The sequence below is a fragment of the Eleginops maclovinus genome, chromosome 9, assembly GCF_036324505.1.
Source record: "Eleginops maclovinus isolate JMC-PN-2008 ecotype Puerto Natales chromosome 9, JC_Emac_rtc_rv5, whole genome shotgun sequence".
Taxonomy (NCBI): Eukaryota; Metazoa; Chordata; class Actinopteri; order Perciformes; family Eleginopidae; genus Eleginops; species Eleginops maclovinus.
This window is the reverse complement of record NC_086357.1, coordinates 11,891,374-11,908,623: the sequence shown is the minus strand read 5'-3', so window position 1 is coordinate 11,908,623 and position 17,250 is coordinate 11,891,374. Positions and strand designations below refer to the sequence as shown.

Sequence of the window (17,250 nt, the reverse complement as noted above, 5' to 3'; positions counted from 1 at the left end):
ATTTGTCAGTCTAAAACTTAATGAGGAAATGATTTATTGATTTACAAAATGCTGTGAATGAGTGATTCAGAAATGTGAGACATGGGAGCCTTACTAAGACAAGTTTTGCTATACTATCCAGAGTCTGCTCCATTATGCACACACGTTACAGAGAATAATAACTTTAGATTAACATTTACTAACCCCGTAATCTGGAACTACAATATGTTTTAAAGAAGCAAACACACATATATATATATATCTATATATCTATATATATATATGTCTGTCTCTGTCTGTTGTACTTTGGAAGATGCAGGAAGTTTAAGAGCAAGATCATTTAAAGGATAAGTGTCACATTTTGGGAAATGGTCTTAATGCATGCACACTCACTGGCCACTTTATTAGGTATACTTGTTCAACTGGTCGTTAACGAAAATATCTTATCAGCCAATCACATGGCAGCAACTCAATGCAATTAGACATTGTCAAGACGACTTGGTGAAGTTCAAACAGAGCATCAGAATGGGGAACAAAGGTGATTAAAGTGAGTGAATGTGGCATGGTCGTTGGTGCCAGACGGGCTGTTCTGAGTATTTCAGAAACAGCTGATTTACTGGGATTTTCACAACCATCTCTAGGGTTTACACAGAATGGTCCAAAAAAGGGAAAATATCCAGTGAGCGGCAGTTCTCTGGGCGGAAATGCCTAGAGATGATGCCAGAAGCCAGAGGAGAATGGCCAGACTGAGAAAGGCAACAGTAACTCAAATAACTACTCGATACCAAGAACAAGGAAGGAATTTCTGCTGCGACATTCTGACGGTCAGTATTTGGCGTAAACAACATGAAAGCATGGATCCACCCTGCCTTGTATCAATGGTTCAGGCTGGTGGTGGCGGTTAATGGTGTCGGGGATATTTTCTTGGCATAATTCTAGCCTCTTAGTACCACTTGACCACATCGTTTAAATGCCACAGCCTACCTAAGTACTGTTGCGGACCATGTCCATCCCTTTATGACCACAGTGTGCCCATCTTCTGATGGCTACTTCCAGCAGGATAACGCACCATGTCACAAAGCTCAGATCTTCTCCAACTGGTTTCTTGAACATGGCAATGAGTTCATTGTACTAAAAGAGCCCCCACAGTCACCAGGATCTAAATCCTATAGAGAACCTTTGGGATGTGGTGGATTGAGAGTTTTATGCATGGATATTGCAGCCAACAAATTAGCAGCAACTGCTTGATGCTATCATGTACATATGGACCAAAATCTCTGAAGAATGTTTCCAGCACCTTGTTGAGTCTATGCCACGAAGCATTAAGGCAGTTCTAGAGGCAAAAGGGGGTCCAACTCGGTACAAGCAAGGTGTAGCTAATAAAGTGGCCGGTGAGTGTAACTCCCAGTGAAATCATTGAAAGTTGTTGGCATAGTTGTAAGTTTTTTTTACTTCGGACCAAGCCAGTCTAACTGTCTTTTTGCTAAACTAAGCTAATTTCCTCATTCCACTAGCTCCATATTATTGCATCTTAATTTAAACCGTCATCCAGCATACACACATGGTAAATGCACAACATTCAAACACCTACCAGACATCCTCTCATAATGTTGACACACAGTCCGGTACAGGGCCGTATCAGAGTCATCCCTCTGCAGTGGGAGCAGTACTGCATCCTCACTAAGCCCCGCCCACATTCTCTGGATAATGTCAACTTCTCTGTTGCGTTCACGACCTCTCCGGCCAGTCTCAGCAGTCGGCTCACTGCTCGGCCCGCCCTGAGCGCACGGGACAGGCCGCTGACCAGAAGGCGAGGATGGGGTCCGAACGGGCTGACATCCTGCCGCGTCATCCGCAGACAGTCATCGTGATTGGTGGAGGGGGAGGAATGGGACTTGGGTGACATGTGGCCGATCCCAGGGTTCAGCAGGCGACGGTAGACCAACGGGAAAAGATCATTGTAGAACCGACGCACAGCGGTGTCCAATGAGGATTTAGAGTCCCCGGAAAGGTGTCGTTTGATGTCGCTGAACAGTTGAAACACAATGGGGCGGCAGTCGGATGCCAGTGCAGAGTAAGCACTGTCGAAAAGAGTGCTGGTCAGGTTGGATGTGAAGGATACCAGTGACTCAAAGGTCTCTGGAAAAAGACAGAGATAGAGAGATAGGGAATGAGACAAATATCAATTTTATGTTATCATGTGCAATAGTAAAAAAAACTGTATGATAAAGTCATGAATGTACAGTAACTGAAAGGAATATAACCACAATTATCAGATGTTAGAAACTGTTAGACAGTTAGCACATTCCTTATTTTGGGTGATGTTAAATTTAAATCAACTGTAGTTAAGGTTGAACCTTATGAGGATCCTAAATTAAAAGTCTAGGATCCTTCACAATTTGGATTGCGCAATTTCAGTTGGGCCAAAAGTGGTTGCAAAAATTTATGATCAAAAACCTTCTCCATGTAATTGCTACTGTTCAAATTGTCTTGGTTAGAGATAAATAGAACTAAAACCTTAAACAACAAGAACCTTCAACCCTTTCCAATACCAAAAGATATCCGCTACAATTATGGGTACAGCTTTATGTTTTGTTATAAATTATAAATGTCAAAATGTCGTATAATTCACTCAAAGCCATAAGTGAATTATGCAAGACAAAAATCAAATGCAACGCAAAAAATGATATTATATTATCATAAAGCTATTCACTGTATATCTTAAAGAACCCCTTTTTTTGTAGTTAATATGTAATGTAAGACATAACAAATGGTACTATAACTGATAGTAACTGAGGTTGTTATAAAACATATGGTCGTTTATCAAATAGGGGCATAAGTTACCTACAGTATATGTAATTTTAACCTGTAAGAAGAGGCGTTTCCATACAATATCTATTTATTAGTTTTCATTGTTACAGTGTCTATTCCACTAACCTTGGACTGACACTATCCTGCCTCATGGGAGCCAGAATAGCCCACAACCTAATTCATCGCAAAGCTCCTTTTCACTTCCCTGTTATCTATAGACAGGTGATAATGAGGGGCCCCAATCTCAGGATCCACTGTATTTCCTCTGACAGGCTAATAAAGTGGAGAGCACGCTTAACAGAGGCTGCCTGCCAATGGTGTGTGTGTGTGTGTGTGTGTGTGTGTGTGTGTGTGTGTGTCTATGTTTAAAACTTCCCAAGTGAAAAAGGTGATGTCAATATGATGGCATCCTGACACACACACACACACACAACTGGCAGTAACAGTAAGAGGAAGGTATCTGTGACTCACTGTGTGTGTGTGTGTGTGTGTGTGTGTGTGTGTGTGTGTGTGTGTGTGTGTGTGTGTGTGTGTGTGTTTGTCTTAACTGCTTTCACTATCACAGCTGCTGCCAAATGACCCTCCAAGTGACCCGTGTCATGGCAATTTATTAGGGAATTGCTCAAATAACTTACACATTTGCTAAATAAGAAAATGATAAGAACTATCAAGGAGCTATATGCAAATTCACGTCATGTCATTTGTTGGATGGGGGGGGGGGGGTTAGAGCAGCAGTGACTGAGTGAAAACCCCTCACTTTATGTGTTAGCATACCCATGTCCTGGCAATAGCAACACACATACAGTTGGCATCAAGTGACACAGCAGAGACTATTCTGGGGTCATGTGATTAGCTCTTTACCCCCTGTGATTGGATGGCAGCTGCACCGTGGTGGAGAGGGCACGAGGGGTCTTACAGCGCCAGGAGAAACACACGCAAGCATGCAGACACATATTTAAACACACATACACACACTTATTCTACACTCTAGTAGTTCTAGATCCAAGTACTTCTCCCACCTCTGAAAATCACTTTCACCCAACTAAATTAATACTTTGACAATTTCTTCTCGACCTGCTGTGCTCTATAATTTTTTTGGGTGTGTTTGAAATCCCATTTACTTCCATTGAATTTTCAGAGATCTTATCTATCGCAGATCATGTGCAAATAAAACATCTCCTTGGATTAATTATAAAATCAGTTTTATGTCTGATTTGACTATATTTTATAGTGTAAACCACACGTAAACGCAGAACATTCTAAACTTGCCTCATCTCCCTTGCTGCGGCCCTGGCCTTGTTGAGCCCTTCTTTGTGTATGGGTGTTTTGCATTAATTTTACCCATGGATGGTTCAGCCATCCGTTGGGCATAAATAGCAGCTGAAATGGAGCCTGAGTGCATTCAGATGTAGCAGGGGAGGAGAGAGTGGGAGATAGGGAGACAAAAAAAAACAGAGAGGTACATGTTTGCCATGTCTGTCTGCCGGGTTTCATCAACTCTGTCCATCTCATAATCTCTGCACGACACGCACACACACATTCATGCATACACACACAGGCTCATTCTATCGCACACACACAGACTGGTGAATAGCGTTGAGAGACAAGTGGACAAGCAGTGTATTCTTCCTTCTATTCAGAGCAGCCCGTTAGGGACCGGCTGTTGCCCACAGCAACAACACTTTGCTGCGGATACGTACTGAATGTAAACATTCTCCGTCCCTCGCTCTCTCATTGGTCAAGAACAAAACCTGATTATGGCAGCGACAGAGACAGACGGACAAGGGAAAGAGAGCGCAGAGTTGTAACAAAGTTTTCCGCTGCTCCCTCTGAGAGTTTGCTCTCTCAAAGATTCAATCGGACATCAGTTGTTTGTTTGGCTAGCCACTGTGGCGCCTCACAAAATAAACTGGCCTCACACCACCACCCTGACACAAACTAGCAATTTCATGATGAACACACAAAGTGAGAGTGGCAGGGGGGCTACAGGCACTTGACGGAACAGTTAAAATACCAGAATCACCACTGCTGTTAAAGTCACATTGATTTACATTCTGCAAGCACCGAAGCAGCTTATTACTGCTAAATCCTGAAGGAAAACTAATTCATCATGATCATTTTAATATGGATATAAATTAAAATACTTTGTTTTCTGATATTCTGGCAACGTAAGTGGAAAAAAGTGGAAAATCCTATTCCTTTATTATTACTTGTTAAGTTTAAATTCCAAATAAAATGTTGAATTTAAATGATATGAACAAAAAGGAAACAAATGACTCTTTAGTTTGTGCTCATAAAAAAGAGAGAGTTGACTCACCCATTTTGAGGATTTATATTAAAGAAAATTCAGAAGGAAGTGAGGAATAAAAAAAAAACATGTGTGCTTCCATTCGTTATTTGCTCTTTTAGCACGCCTTTATCCAGCAACAGACATTTGTTTTCAATTTCCTGATTGTTTTCTCTTCTAAAGTCCAGAACATGCATTATTACGTATAGTATTCTCTGGTCCACACCCACCCCTCCTGCCTCACCTTGGTAGGCCTTCATGTGTCCAGCGATCAGGTACTTCAGCTCGAAGCTGTAGGATCGCATCTTCTGCTGGGTCTCACTGCGCACAGCCGCCATGTAGCTGTCCTCCATCTTACTGGTGCAGCAGCTGGGCCCCGGGTGGACACACACGCGGAGAGACTCATCTAAAAGAGAAGAAGAAATAGAAAAAGCTTGAAAACAACCCAAATGCATCCATTTTGTACTTACCCTGATGGAGGCTCTAATGGCTGAAATACGTAGGCATGGTTTGAACTGTTACTGTCACTAAATAGCCATGAGTTATTAAATCCTTTTCTTCTTCACTGCCTCAGATTTGTTCAATGACTCAGAACCTGAGGGACACCTTTCTGACAGTACTACAGGCAGACTGTTTTGTGACTAAGCTTCAGGTTCTGCGTTATTTACCCTCAGAGAAAAGTTCAGTCTTATGTAACACAGAGCTGTGTCATGAAATCTTTATAGCTTTCTATCAACCTTAAACATGACTCAAGTTAGCAAATTGTGTAGGCATACTCATCAAGTTTCTAATGAAAAAAAAGCAATGCCATATCTCCATCCATCCATCTTCTCCCGCTTTTCCGTCAGGGTCGCGGAGGTAACAGCTCCAGCAGAGAGCCCCGAACTTCTCTTTCCCTGGCCACATCGGAGCAGCTCTGACTGGGGGATTCCAAGACGCTCCCAGGCCAGCGAAGAGATATAATCCCTCCACCTGGTCCTAGGTCTACCCCTCGGTCTCTTCCCAGCTGGACGTGCCTGGAACACCTCCCTAGGGAGGCGCCCAGGTGGCATCCTCACTAGGTGCCCGAACCACCTCAACTGGCTCCTTTCAACGTGAAGGAGCAGCGGTTCTACTCCGAGTCCCTCCCGGATGACTGAACTTCTGACCTTATCCCTAAGGGAGATGCCAGCCACCCTGCGGATAAATCCCATTTCGGCCGCTTGTATCCACGATCTCGTTCTTTCGGTCCTGACCCATCCTTCATGACCATAGGTGAGGGTAAGAACGAAGATGGCCCGGTAGACAGAGAGCTTTGCCTTCTGGATCAGCTCTCTTTTCGTCACAACGGTGCGGTAAAGCGACTGCAGTACCGCTCCCGCTGCTCCGATTCTCCGGCCCATCTCACGCTCCATTGTTCCCTCACTCGAGAACAAGACCCCGAGATACTTGAAATCCTTCACTTGGGGTAAGGCTTCATTCCCTACCTGGAGTTGACATGCCATATCTGTTTCAGAGAATAAATCTTAAGAATCTCTTACACCAATACACATCTGGGTTCTTTGAAAGTTATTCAGTGGTAAAAAAGGTTGTTTTGAGATTCAAAAAAAGTTCTATATGCTATCCATAAATAAAAAGGTTGGAGATAACCAAATACCATGACAGTCTTTAGATGTTACGATATCAAACATCTATGACGACATCTAGCTTCAGATGATGACATTTCTATACAGTATATTGCTCAGCCCAACTCATTACAAACCAGCATTGATCTGTCTTGTTATTCAATTCAATTGGTTAAATACAGAGGGGCCAGTCATCTAAAAGCAATCAGTGCAAGACTTCATGACTTGCCTAAAAATAGTTCTACAATGAGACGTTTGGGACCTGACATGATGACATTCACAGTGGGTAACACTTCAGACTCACCACTCTGTGTGTGTGTGTGTGTGTGTGTGTGTGTGTGTGTGTGTGTGTGTGTGTGTGTGTGTGTGTGTGTGTGTGTGTGTGTGTGTGTGTGTGTGTGTGTGTGTGTGTGTGTGTGTCATAGGCAGTTGGACTGCTGTAAGCCAAGCTATAAAGTAGCTGATCAAAGGAAGGGAAGAAAGATGAGCCACACATACACAGACGCACACACACGCACGCATATACATACATTTATACATTCATACATACACACAACAGGTCTGTGTCAAACTTTTGGCTATTCAAGTTCCCACCGGCTAACCGGAAACACGTTTTCAAAACTAACTTAGATAGCATGACTGTCTAATTCAATTTCAGAGCTTACTGAACATTTAAATGTATTTCATTGTCATAGAAATAGGTTCATCATCGTCATCATCGTCATCATCATCATCATCATCATCATCATCATCATCATCCCGTGATGTATGTAGGGAATTTCACTCACATGATAACAGGTGGTGATCATACAGTTTGTTTGTGGTGGGATTGTCATCCCTGTCTCGTGTGTTAAATGTTGAGCATTTGTATGTGGAAGGTCAGTACGTTAATGTGACCTCAAGCTCTTATTCATAAAGTAATTCTAGTAGGTTAAGGCGGATTTTTTTTTTAAACAACCTTCTTTTTTAAGCTTTTATTTTGGAAAGAAAAGCCCACCATAGTATTTGAGCCAAGAGCACAATTGTGGATATTTCCCTGAAGGGGAAACACAGTTACAATGACAACTCTTTCCCATTCATTCATGTATGGCCACACCAGATCGAAGGACTGTGATGAGAAGGGATGACGTGTTAAGATTCTACTGGTGAAACCATCTATAATAAGCAGACACCTCAGCCTGAAAATGCAAAGGTAACCACCATGTATCGTCAACTAGCTGTTAACAATCACAAGCTAATTGCACGCTTACAGGTCCTGCAGCAACACACACATAGTTTTACAGTTAGATTTGACATTCTGATGCAGCTTATTGACTGCTGTTTGGCAGAGATGTTGCTCCTGTCTGCTGATTATATAACATCTGATTCATATGCATGTCCATGAATTGTATAATTATGACAGGGAGACCGTTTATGTGATGTCAAGATTAGAATAAAATGGAGCTTGTTAACCCGAGACCTGTACCATCCTCCACTTGTCTCCACTTCACTTGGGAAATCTGAAATTACTGGCGACAAAGTGAGACCATGGGATCACCTTTCTGTGTGCAGTTACATTAAGCACGTTGATGTCGTTTTCAGGAATTTAGAAGTGGCCGTTCACTCAATGCAGGACTGTAATATTATGCAAAGAGACTCTCATGAGCCAGGAAAAATCTCACATGAGCATTTCGAATACAGCATCTTTAACACCACCACTTATAGCTTAGAGTATGCTTTCAAGAGTTGTTTAAGTGCTACACACGTTAAAGGCAAGTTTGCAACAGAAATAACTTCTCTCCCTTAGAAGTGTTAGCCTATGCTGCACTGTGAAGATCCTTATATTTTACTTTTCTAAAGCTATGACTTTAAACTCTGCATGAGCTACAACACAGCAATGTATTAAGTATTACAACACATCAAAGCAGTAGAGATATTCAAAAATCAGACTATAAAATGCATTGAAATTTGATTTAACACTGAGTTTATTTACTTGTATTTAAAACATTAAAAAGATAATACATATGGAAACTATTGTGATTATTTTCAACTATTTTTAGCAAAGGAAAGTGGCCAAGTTCAGCTGTATTACATTAATCTGAAAGTGTGGGATACGGAACAGCATAACTTGTAATAGTCATAGCGTTCTTTGTTATATTTATTGCAGTGCGGGTGGTAGGGCTCATATATTCCCAGGTTTAAAGGAAGAATTGGATCCTTTACTTCATTAAGGAACACTTGATAAAAATGCAGAATTTTAGGTCATTAAATTGCTGTTATGAATAGGTATTCAGCAAAATACATTAACTCAAATCAAAAGCAGCATAATTGCTTGGTGTTCAATTATGATAAATGACATTATGGATTATAATGTGTGATTAATTAAACACTGCATTTTGATGTATAAACTCATCATATTTTCCATTTAAAATCAACAGAGTAAAATATAATCCGTGTCAGATATTTCTAATAAGGGAATAATAATATGTTATTTTATAAGGAAAATTGTAACAATATGTTTATACTCAAAAAAAGTTCGACCACTATTCAAAAAACATTTGCTGTTTCTCCTACAGTGTTTTCATCAGGGTGTTTGCAGCCGGACTCACTGACCTGTTCCCGGCCTGTCTGGCACCAGCTCCACCGGGCCTATCTGGCGCATCATGTAGGCTGTCTTCACCTCATGACAGCTGTCTGCATCGGCTGATCCACAGCCAGGGTTCGGGAGAAAAACACAATACAACAAAATCACCCAAAGCAAGTCCACGTTTTGTAAGGCTGCACGGAACATCGCAACATGTCAGTGAGGAGATAGAAAGTCTGGGAGGTTAATATGAATTCCTAAAAGTCCCACGGTGCAGTATGACTGAAAAACTTCATCTGCAGCCACCAAGTCCGTCTGGAGCCCACCGGGAGCTCAGAGCCCTCCCCTCTCTGACTCTCACTCACTTTAGCCCAATTAGCTATCTTAATTGAAATGTGAACTCAACATACTTATAAATATGGTGTAGTTTGAATACGTGTTTCCTGTACATCAGCCGACATATTAACAATAGCTTATTACAGATAAGAAAACGACCAATGATATAATGACACAAACACTTAAGGAATTCAAGTAATTGATTCCAATTTCACTTAGTTATGAGTTTTAAAAAATACGTTTCCTCATGGTTTTCACAGATAACTGTTGATTTTGCAGATATTGTCCATTAAACTTGACTGAAAGTTGTGAGTTAAGTGGGGCTTAAGGAAAAGAATGTTTGATAGTGATACGTGGGCGCCACCTGCTGGTTCTATTGGATCATAGCAGAGGCATTTTAACAGCTCCTGAATAAAAGAACCACAATATTCATTCAGTCATTCTTTAATATGGACGTCTCCACTATGTAACTATCTAATAAAATGACATTTTGTGTTAATCAATAACACTCATAGTAGATGGCTAAAGTAACTTGTTAGCAGTAAACTAAGGCAGGACGATCTGTGCGATCGGTTTCAGAAACGTTAGCTTACCTTTCCTTATCTTACAATTTGGACAAAAACATTATTCGACATTAATTCTACCAAGAGGACATTAAACTGAAGTTAGGAATATCCCAGTTGGTTTAGGTTGACAAAGTAGCGAAAGTTAAAGATGCACCTTATTGACGTTTCGCTGAATAGATTTACCCCATTAAGAGGAGTAGTGCTAACTTTGTTTAAGTAACCAGGCACACCTATGACGCCGTGGCGTGGGAGGCTCTGTACAATGTCACCCCGTGATCTGACTGGTTAACGTCTATTGTGATCCCACGGTGTGATTGGTCTAGTTCCAATGCTGTAACGTCGTACAGTGGGATAAGTGCTCTTTCAACAAAAAGGCTTATGTTTTTTAACCCAAGCCAAAACACTCAAATCTCGAAGTAACTTTTCTGTAAAAACTAACTGTTACATGATCGTTCAGATGGAAGTTCGTAACTAATCACGGGTTTGACGGTGAAGTTTTAAACAACAGATTTAGCAATAGTTTATCTGATTAAGTTCTTCTAAGTAAAATGCGTTCGTATATAAGAACAGATTAGCTAATCAAGTCAAGTCAAAAAGTTTTGTTTTTTTAAATCTACTTAATGTATTAAGAGTTGGTCGAGCATCTATCATGAAGTGTTTGTTAGTGTATAGGCGTTTCGGCCAAGCGGGAATCGTACCCGTGTCTCCAAGCATTTGCGCCAATGTGGAATGAGACCAAACCAAATCGGTAATCATACCATTAGAGATAAACCAGTACAACATCTAAATCACACAGTCGACTTTTTACTAAAGTAATCTATGCATAAAAATAATGTTCAGGTCATCATACGCTAGATTTAATAGGGGTTTCAGCTCAAGCAAAAGCATCTACAAACGTATTAATATGTCATAAAATGGTATTCATCAAATAGAAATTCAAATACAATATCCACTTGGTATTATTTATGACTTGTATGTGCCAATCAGTACGCCGCTCAAATGTTTTCTTTAACACCAATGTTTAAAACGCTCTCTAGATTCTGCAGTTTTTCCCACGCGCCCTGAATGCATCATGGTACTCGCTGCGGCTCCTTTAAATGCAATCTCCCGCGTTCGAAGTTAAGCGGAAATACGGAGCCGTCTTTTCTGTATTTAAGCGCGGCAACAAAGACCCTCACAGTAGGCATATCTGTTGTCCGTCTTGTCTCACTCCACAGTGTATACTATCGTCCTGAAATAATGCCAGAAGAAACGTCCACCGCGTCAAGCTACGGGAGGTAAGACTTGTTTCGTTTTCTCACTGTATACCGTACGCTGGGAAAACACAGCTAGGTAGCTTTTAGCTAGATAACACGGTTTACGTTAATTACATTGTGTTGTTGCATGACTTCTTGGGTTGAATACTAAGAGTCAGTGGGTTGTTAACCGTATTGAGTGGTGGCATAGAGTGCTGCTTACAAGCATCACGTTCACCCTTGTGTTAGGCTAGTAGGCTAACAGGCATACGGCGCTAACAACAATAAAGCTTAGCTAACATTTCCAAGCGTAGCTGAAACTATGAGTCAACTGTAATGGTTAGGTGTGTCAATTGTGGTTGTACTTCATCATCAGATTAGTTGGCTTGCGTTTGCATTGACTGAACTAAAGTGTGAACTTTGACTTTTGCAGTGCGGAGGAGAAGCCGTGCTCCTCCTCATCAGCCGCAGCTGCTGCAGACAGGTGATTGTCCACACGGAAAACCCCCGCTGCATCTCTTAACATTGCTATTCAACGTTGACCTACTTTGAATACACGTGTTTTTGTTTTTCCCTGCAGCTCTGTGGACGTTGCAGAGGAGGCAAAGAAGCTGATTGGCACAGGGAACAGGCACCTAGTGATGGGAGATGTTGTTTCTGCTGTCAGAGTCTTCCAGGACGCCTGCGGCATGCTGTGAGTGCATCCATAGTTCGCCATGTGACTCACTCAACATGGCGAACTTTATTAACACTGTTTCAAGCTTTATTTGAAAATAAAATGGTTGTTAGTTTTCCCTTCTTACTATTTTCTGGGAATCTAAAAGTCTGTATTAATGAAATAGAAAATGTATTTAACATTTCTAAATGCTTTTAAAATGTATATGAAGTCTGAAATGCATGCTAACGTTTGTGCAATAGTTATCTTAGTTTGTAACTACCGTACAGTTGTGTGTTTGGTCATTTAACCATAGACTGTACCTGGCTCACCACCTCTACCAACAATCATACTCCACCTAACATTTGTGTTGTCTATCTGCCAGGGCTGCAAAGTATGGGGACACAGCAGAGGAGTGTGGCGAAGCCCACTTCCTGTGTGGGAAGTCACTCCTGGAGCTTGCCAGGTATGATCATTGCATGGCCTTCCTTCTTAAATGACTTGCTGTATGAAGCCAAGTTTCTGAACATTGATGTACATTTGATTATTGTTGAATTACTGTTACAAGTGCTTAATCTACCTTTTGTGTATGATGAAACCTTAGACTTCAGTTTAACTCCACCATTGACCAAAGGCCAATTGCTGTCAGGCCAACTGTTGAATAAGGTTCAGAGTGACATTTTCTGGACTTGACTCTTTTCTTTTTTTTGTTTTGCTTAGGATGGAGAACAGTGTGCTTGGAAATGCCCTGGAGGGAGTCCCAGAAGAGTCTGAGGAAGAAGAGGAGGAGCAGCCGAACAGCTCAAATATCGAGAGTGCCAACAATCTTGATGGTCAGTATTTATTAAAAAGGGTTGCCAGATAAAGGGGGGGCTTGCTCAGAAGTGTTTGCTATCACCATACATTTAGTCTTGTATTGTGTTTTTAATAATGACACGATACTGATCCCTCAAGGCAGAATTAGTGACTCTAGTTTGGTAGGTCATGGCAGTTTTCTGTTTTATATATTACAACTTTGTCAAGCTTTGTGTGTTTTGTGCATTTCCTTAAACCCAGTTCTGGGAAAACACTAGACCTTTAAGCTGATATGCAGATACACTAATATAAATTAAAACAAATTATGCTAACTGCCAGTTAAGACATAAAAAAAAAAAAAATAGCATTGGCCTAACACTTTCCTCTTGTTCCCCTCATGAGTTGAAAGCTTCCTGACAAGTGTTTGTCAAAATTGACTGAGCTTGAGTGTGAATATAGAATGTGACCGTATTCTTCACATGACATCCGTGTGCAGAAGAAACAAGAGATGACCTACGAAACCAGGTGTATGATGCCATGGCGGAAAAGGCTGAGGCAGGTGACATCAAACTGGAGTCCGAGGAAGGAAAGGGCACCACTGAGGTGAAAAAAGAAAACTGTGTGTCTCAGAGCAAACCTGAGGTGAAGGGATCTAGCTCTCCTGTGAGTAAGAAGGAAAATAGTTCAGTTCCAAAAGTGAACGCAGTTGAGAAGAGCCCTGGTGCTGCTGTAAATGGTGTGGCAGAAAGATCCAATGGTGTAAAGGATCCAAAAGAGCAGGACGGCGAGAAGACTAATGGAAAGCCAGAGGAAGAAGAAACCGGGGAATCCGAACTGGCAGATGAACAGGACGATGAGGAATCAGAGGGCAGTTGCTGGTCTGATACAGAGCACTTTTGGTGTGGCAGGGTGGAGCACAATCTTGGAGTTTCTTTATCTTTAAAATGGGACACAATAAGGTGTTGCAAAGGGGGAAACTCACTAGAGCAGTTCTAAAGCACTCTAGGGGAAACGCTTGCCTTCAGCTTCAATCTCAGCCTGGGAAAATGCTTTTATAGCCCTTTGTAATCATCCTTTTGTTCAACAGATGATGATGACGAAGACGACGATGAGGATGGAGAGCAAAATGGACAGGTTAGATCCCAAACTGTTCTCTTTTTTTTTTTTTTATTATTGGGTATATTTTTGATTTGACATACGGCCTCTGCACCTTTTCAGGAAGAGGAAGAAGTTGGAAATTTGCAGTTGGCATGGGAGATGCTAGAAGTAGCTAAGGTCATCTACAAAAAGTAAGTGCAACATTGCTGGATGACGCTAATGAGTAAAAACTATAGCGCAAAATCAAGGCAATCGGAATTTGTAAGAAGTGACTAGAAAGCTTCATACCGCTCAAGCAGGTCACTTCATAGAAAGTCAGACTTTGAGGATGTGCTAAGTTAATTCAGTTTCTTCACCCCCACAGAAAGGAAGGCAAAGATGACCAGCTGATGGCAGCCCAGACATATCTGAAACTCGGAGAAGTCAGTGCTGAATCGGGTATGTTTCATGTAGCATTCCCAGGATTGACTTGTCACACTACTTGTTGGCCCTATTTTCCCCTCTCCTCCAAAGAACATCTTAAATCATTTTACCCTGGCTTGTTGAATTTTGGCTTTGCCCTTCACCAACTTGTGTTCTCTATAATAATTGGTACTTAGTTTGGGCTCAACAGTGTTTCACCGCTATATAGATTAAACTCGACATGCCACTAACACGAGCGTATTATGTCACTCACAATCAGAGTGGCTACCACTGCAGAGCCAGCTAAATGTGGCCCCATTGTGACATGTGGTCCCATCTCCAGGTAACTACCCCCAGGCGCTAGATGACTTCCAGGAGTGTCTTGCCCTGCAGCTGAAGCACCTGCCCCCCCACAGTCGCCTGCTGGCTGAAACCCACTACCACGTCGCCACTACGCTGTGCTACATGGATCAGTACAGCCAGGCCATCCAGCACTATAACAGCTCCATTAAAGTCATCGAGACACGTCTGGGTAAGCTGTCTTTCTTGGAGAAGTGTGTTTTTCAGAGCTGTGTTTCCTTGCCCTTGACTCTGTAATTGTGAAAAATAAGGTTACTGATAGTCTAGTCACTAAAAATACTTCACTGTTTCCAAAAGTTGAACCTCAGTTGATGGCAGCTGTAGGCCTGCAGTTATCCTGTGTTATCATACTCATCCGTCATTGTCTGTGTATAGCCATGTTGCAGGAGGCGATCGGGGCAGCAGAAGACAAGAACGAGATGGAGGAGCTGAAGCAGCTTCTGCCCGACATCAAGGAAAAGGTAGAGGATGCCAAGGAGAGCCAGAGAACCGGCAGCGCTGCATCCCACGCCATCCAGCAGACACTAGTGAGTACCTGACAATGGTCTGAATTGCAAGTGTAATTCCAGTGTTTCAGCGCCTAACGATTGATCTCTTTCAGGGCGGAGCCTCCACCTCCTCATCAGCATTCCGAAGTGAAAATGGTGGCCCTTCATCATCTTCAGCTTTTGCAACAGTCAACAAGGTAAGGACATGGTATTTAAAAATTCAAAGCTTGTTACTGCTTAGCTGACTGAAATAAAACTGATCCTACAAACTTTTGAAGCAAACACATCAAACTCTTCCTTCTCAGATCCCAGTTAAGTCGTCGGACAGCGCCTCGTCTTCCAAAGCAGTTTCAAACATCTCCCATCTTGTCAGGAAAAAGGTGAGCCCCCTGGCAAGCTGCCACCGACTTGTTTTTTAATTCCATCTTGATCGCTGCAACCCTCATACCTGACGTATCAAAGGCCAGTCATGTTTTTCCGTCCTGCCTTCTGAAACTCAACCATTTAATCATTAAGAACCCAAAACATGACATGTGTTGAAACTTGCAATGCCCCCTTAATGTTGATAGGCCAACATGCTTGCCTGCTTTGGTTGTCGGGATGTCATGGCTCTCTGCTCGTGCCAATCTTTAGCCTGTGTGTTGTGGCTTTTGTGTGAACGGTGACTTCTGTCGGTTACTGTGGTTGTGGTACGGCTCAATGCTGTAAATAAGGCTTTTGATTTTAGCTTGTGTGTGCATGACAGTGTTTGACCTTGACTTGCCATATTTGGTTTCCCTCTTCACAGTAGCTTCCACTCTTCTCTTTCCCCCTCCCTCTCACCGGTTTTATGTTTCTACACAGAGGAAACCAGAGGAGGAGAGCCCAGTGAAGGACACTGATGCTAAACAAGCGAAACAGGAAGCCACAGTTAATGGCAGCGGTGACTCTAGTGCCAGCAACGGCAATGGAGTCCGGGAGGGCAAATCACAGGAGGCGAGTGATAGGCTAATGTCTTTATATGCGTTTCAAAGACGGCACTCCAGATTGAAGTTTGTGCTGTGACGATGCTCCACATAGAGAAGCAACTACTTTCCCATAGTTTCTGCTGGAGCTCCAGCCCCTCTTACTTTGACGTAATCTGGAAAAGCTGGCATGTCGCTGTCTGCCAGGACGGAAGGCTTATTAAAAGTACATGAAACCCACAAGGAAGTTGGGAGGAGCCCTTGGTTATTTGATGACTAAACTAGTATATGGGTTGTCATGCATGATATCATTGCATTGGAAAGAATATTTGTCTTTGACCCTTTGCTGTTTGTCGTCCTTTCTGCAAAAGAAGTTAAAAGACCAGAGATTTTTTTCCAAAGTTACTTTTAAGTAACTTTATTCTTATTACTGTTCAATATAATGGTGTTCTTCCACAGGACACTTGTAAGCGAACATGCAGCATTGGCTGTTACTGTGGTTGTCTTAAGATGTTGGACAAGCTTCAAAACTTCCCATTTTCCTTACACTCATTTGTCAGTGGAACTGTCTTTTTTACATGGACAAACGAAAGGTCTGAAGTCTTTTCAATAGGTAGAGAAATCCACACTCACTAGCAATCTGCAGCGTCTTTACTTGAGATGAGCAGGCAGCTCGCTCGGTCTTGCCTTTTGATTGTTGTATAACTTTCTTTTCTTTCCTGTAGTCTGCCAGCCCGTCGGCCTCTGTGGGGTCTTCAGCGTGACCACCCTCACCTCTTTCCTGATCTCTGAAACCAGCACAGCATGCCTGTCCAGCCCCTCGACACTTTTGTTTCTGTAAATAAGATCCATTTTCATAGGTTTGTCTGTCCAGTTTTGTATACTTGTAGTAAAAATGAATTAAAAAAAATTGCAGATGTAAGTTTGTTGTTGGCTTTTCTTTGATCTTTACTCGAACACGATTGCATTTTTCCCCTTTAATATGAACAAGGTTTAATTAAACATGCTCATTTTTTTCATCCACATTATTACATTAAAGTGCTACAACAGAAGTGAAATGATAAGAGGATCCATTATGCAATAAAAACAAAAGGATCACTTATCACAGTACTCGGGGGAAAATGATC

The 17,250-nt window shown here is 41.9% G+C and overlaps 2 protein-coding genes across 4 annotated transcripts in view; one reads left to right on the top strand and one right to left on the bottom strand.

Moving 5' to 3' along the window:
• The window catches only part of LOC134869300 (glypican-5-like), a 45,984-nt gene extending 36,422 nt beyond the window's left edge, over positions 1-9,562 (bottom strand). Inside the window, exons 1-3 of the mRNA XM_063890818.1 lie at positions 9,274-9,562; positions 5,322-5,483; positions 1,571-2,118 (exon numbers count right to left, since the gene is read on the bottom strand). Of these exons, the coding sequence (XP_063746888.1) occupies positions 1,571-2,118; positions 5,322-5,483; positions 9,274-9,451 (888 nt within the window). The 5' untranslated portion in view covers positions 9,452-9,562. The remainder of the gene's footprint in view (positions 1-1,570; positions 2,119-5,321; positions 5,484-9,273) is intronic.
• Positions 9,563-11,190: 1,628 nt separating this feature from the next.
• Positions 11,191-17,045, top strand: LOC134870183 (nuclear autoantigenic sperm protein-like). Of its 3 annotated transcripts, XM_063892252.1 has the most exons (15): positions 11,191-11,423; positions 11,815-11,865; positions 11,962-12,075; positions 12,422-12,502; positions 12,757-12,869; positions 13,328-13,699; positions 13,919-13,965; positions 14,050-14,120; positions 14,294-14,367; positions 14,675-14,863; positions 15,067-15,218; positions 15,293-15,376; positions 15,485-15,559; positions 16,023-16,154; positions 16,849-17,045. In XM_063892252.1, exons 1-15 carry the CDS (start codon positions 11,212-11,214, stop codon positions 16,885-16,887), a joined length of 1,806 nt encoding a protein of 601 aa, XP_063748322.1. In that variant the 5' UTR covers positions 11,191-11,211; the 3' UTR covers positions 16,888-17,045. The 3 variants fall into 3 exon arrangements, with proteins under 3 accessions (XP_063748322.1, XP_063748324.1, XP_063748323.1); XM_063892254.1 differs by lacking the exon at positions 13,328-13,699; XM_063892253.1 differs by lacking the exon at positions 16,023-16,154 and having other exon boundaries at positions 11,192-11,423.
• The last annotated feature ends 205 nt before the right edge of the window (positions 17,046-17,250 follow it).

Coding starts and splice junctions, on each gene's coding strand:
- LOC134870183 (XM_063892252.1), top strand. CDS start 11,212: ATGCATCATGGTACTCGCTGCGGCTCCTTTAAATGCAATCTCCCGCGT. Junction 13,966..14,049: donor ATGGAGAGCAAAATGGACAG/GTTAGATCCCAA, acceptor GCACCTTTTCAG/GAAGAGGAAGAAGTTGGAAA. Junction 14,121..14,293: donor GCTAAGGTCATCTACAAAAA/GTAAGTGCAACA, acceptor TCACCCCCACAG/AAAGGAAGGCAAAGATGACC.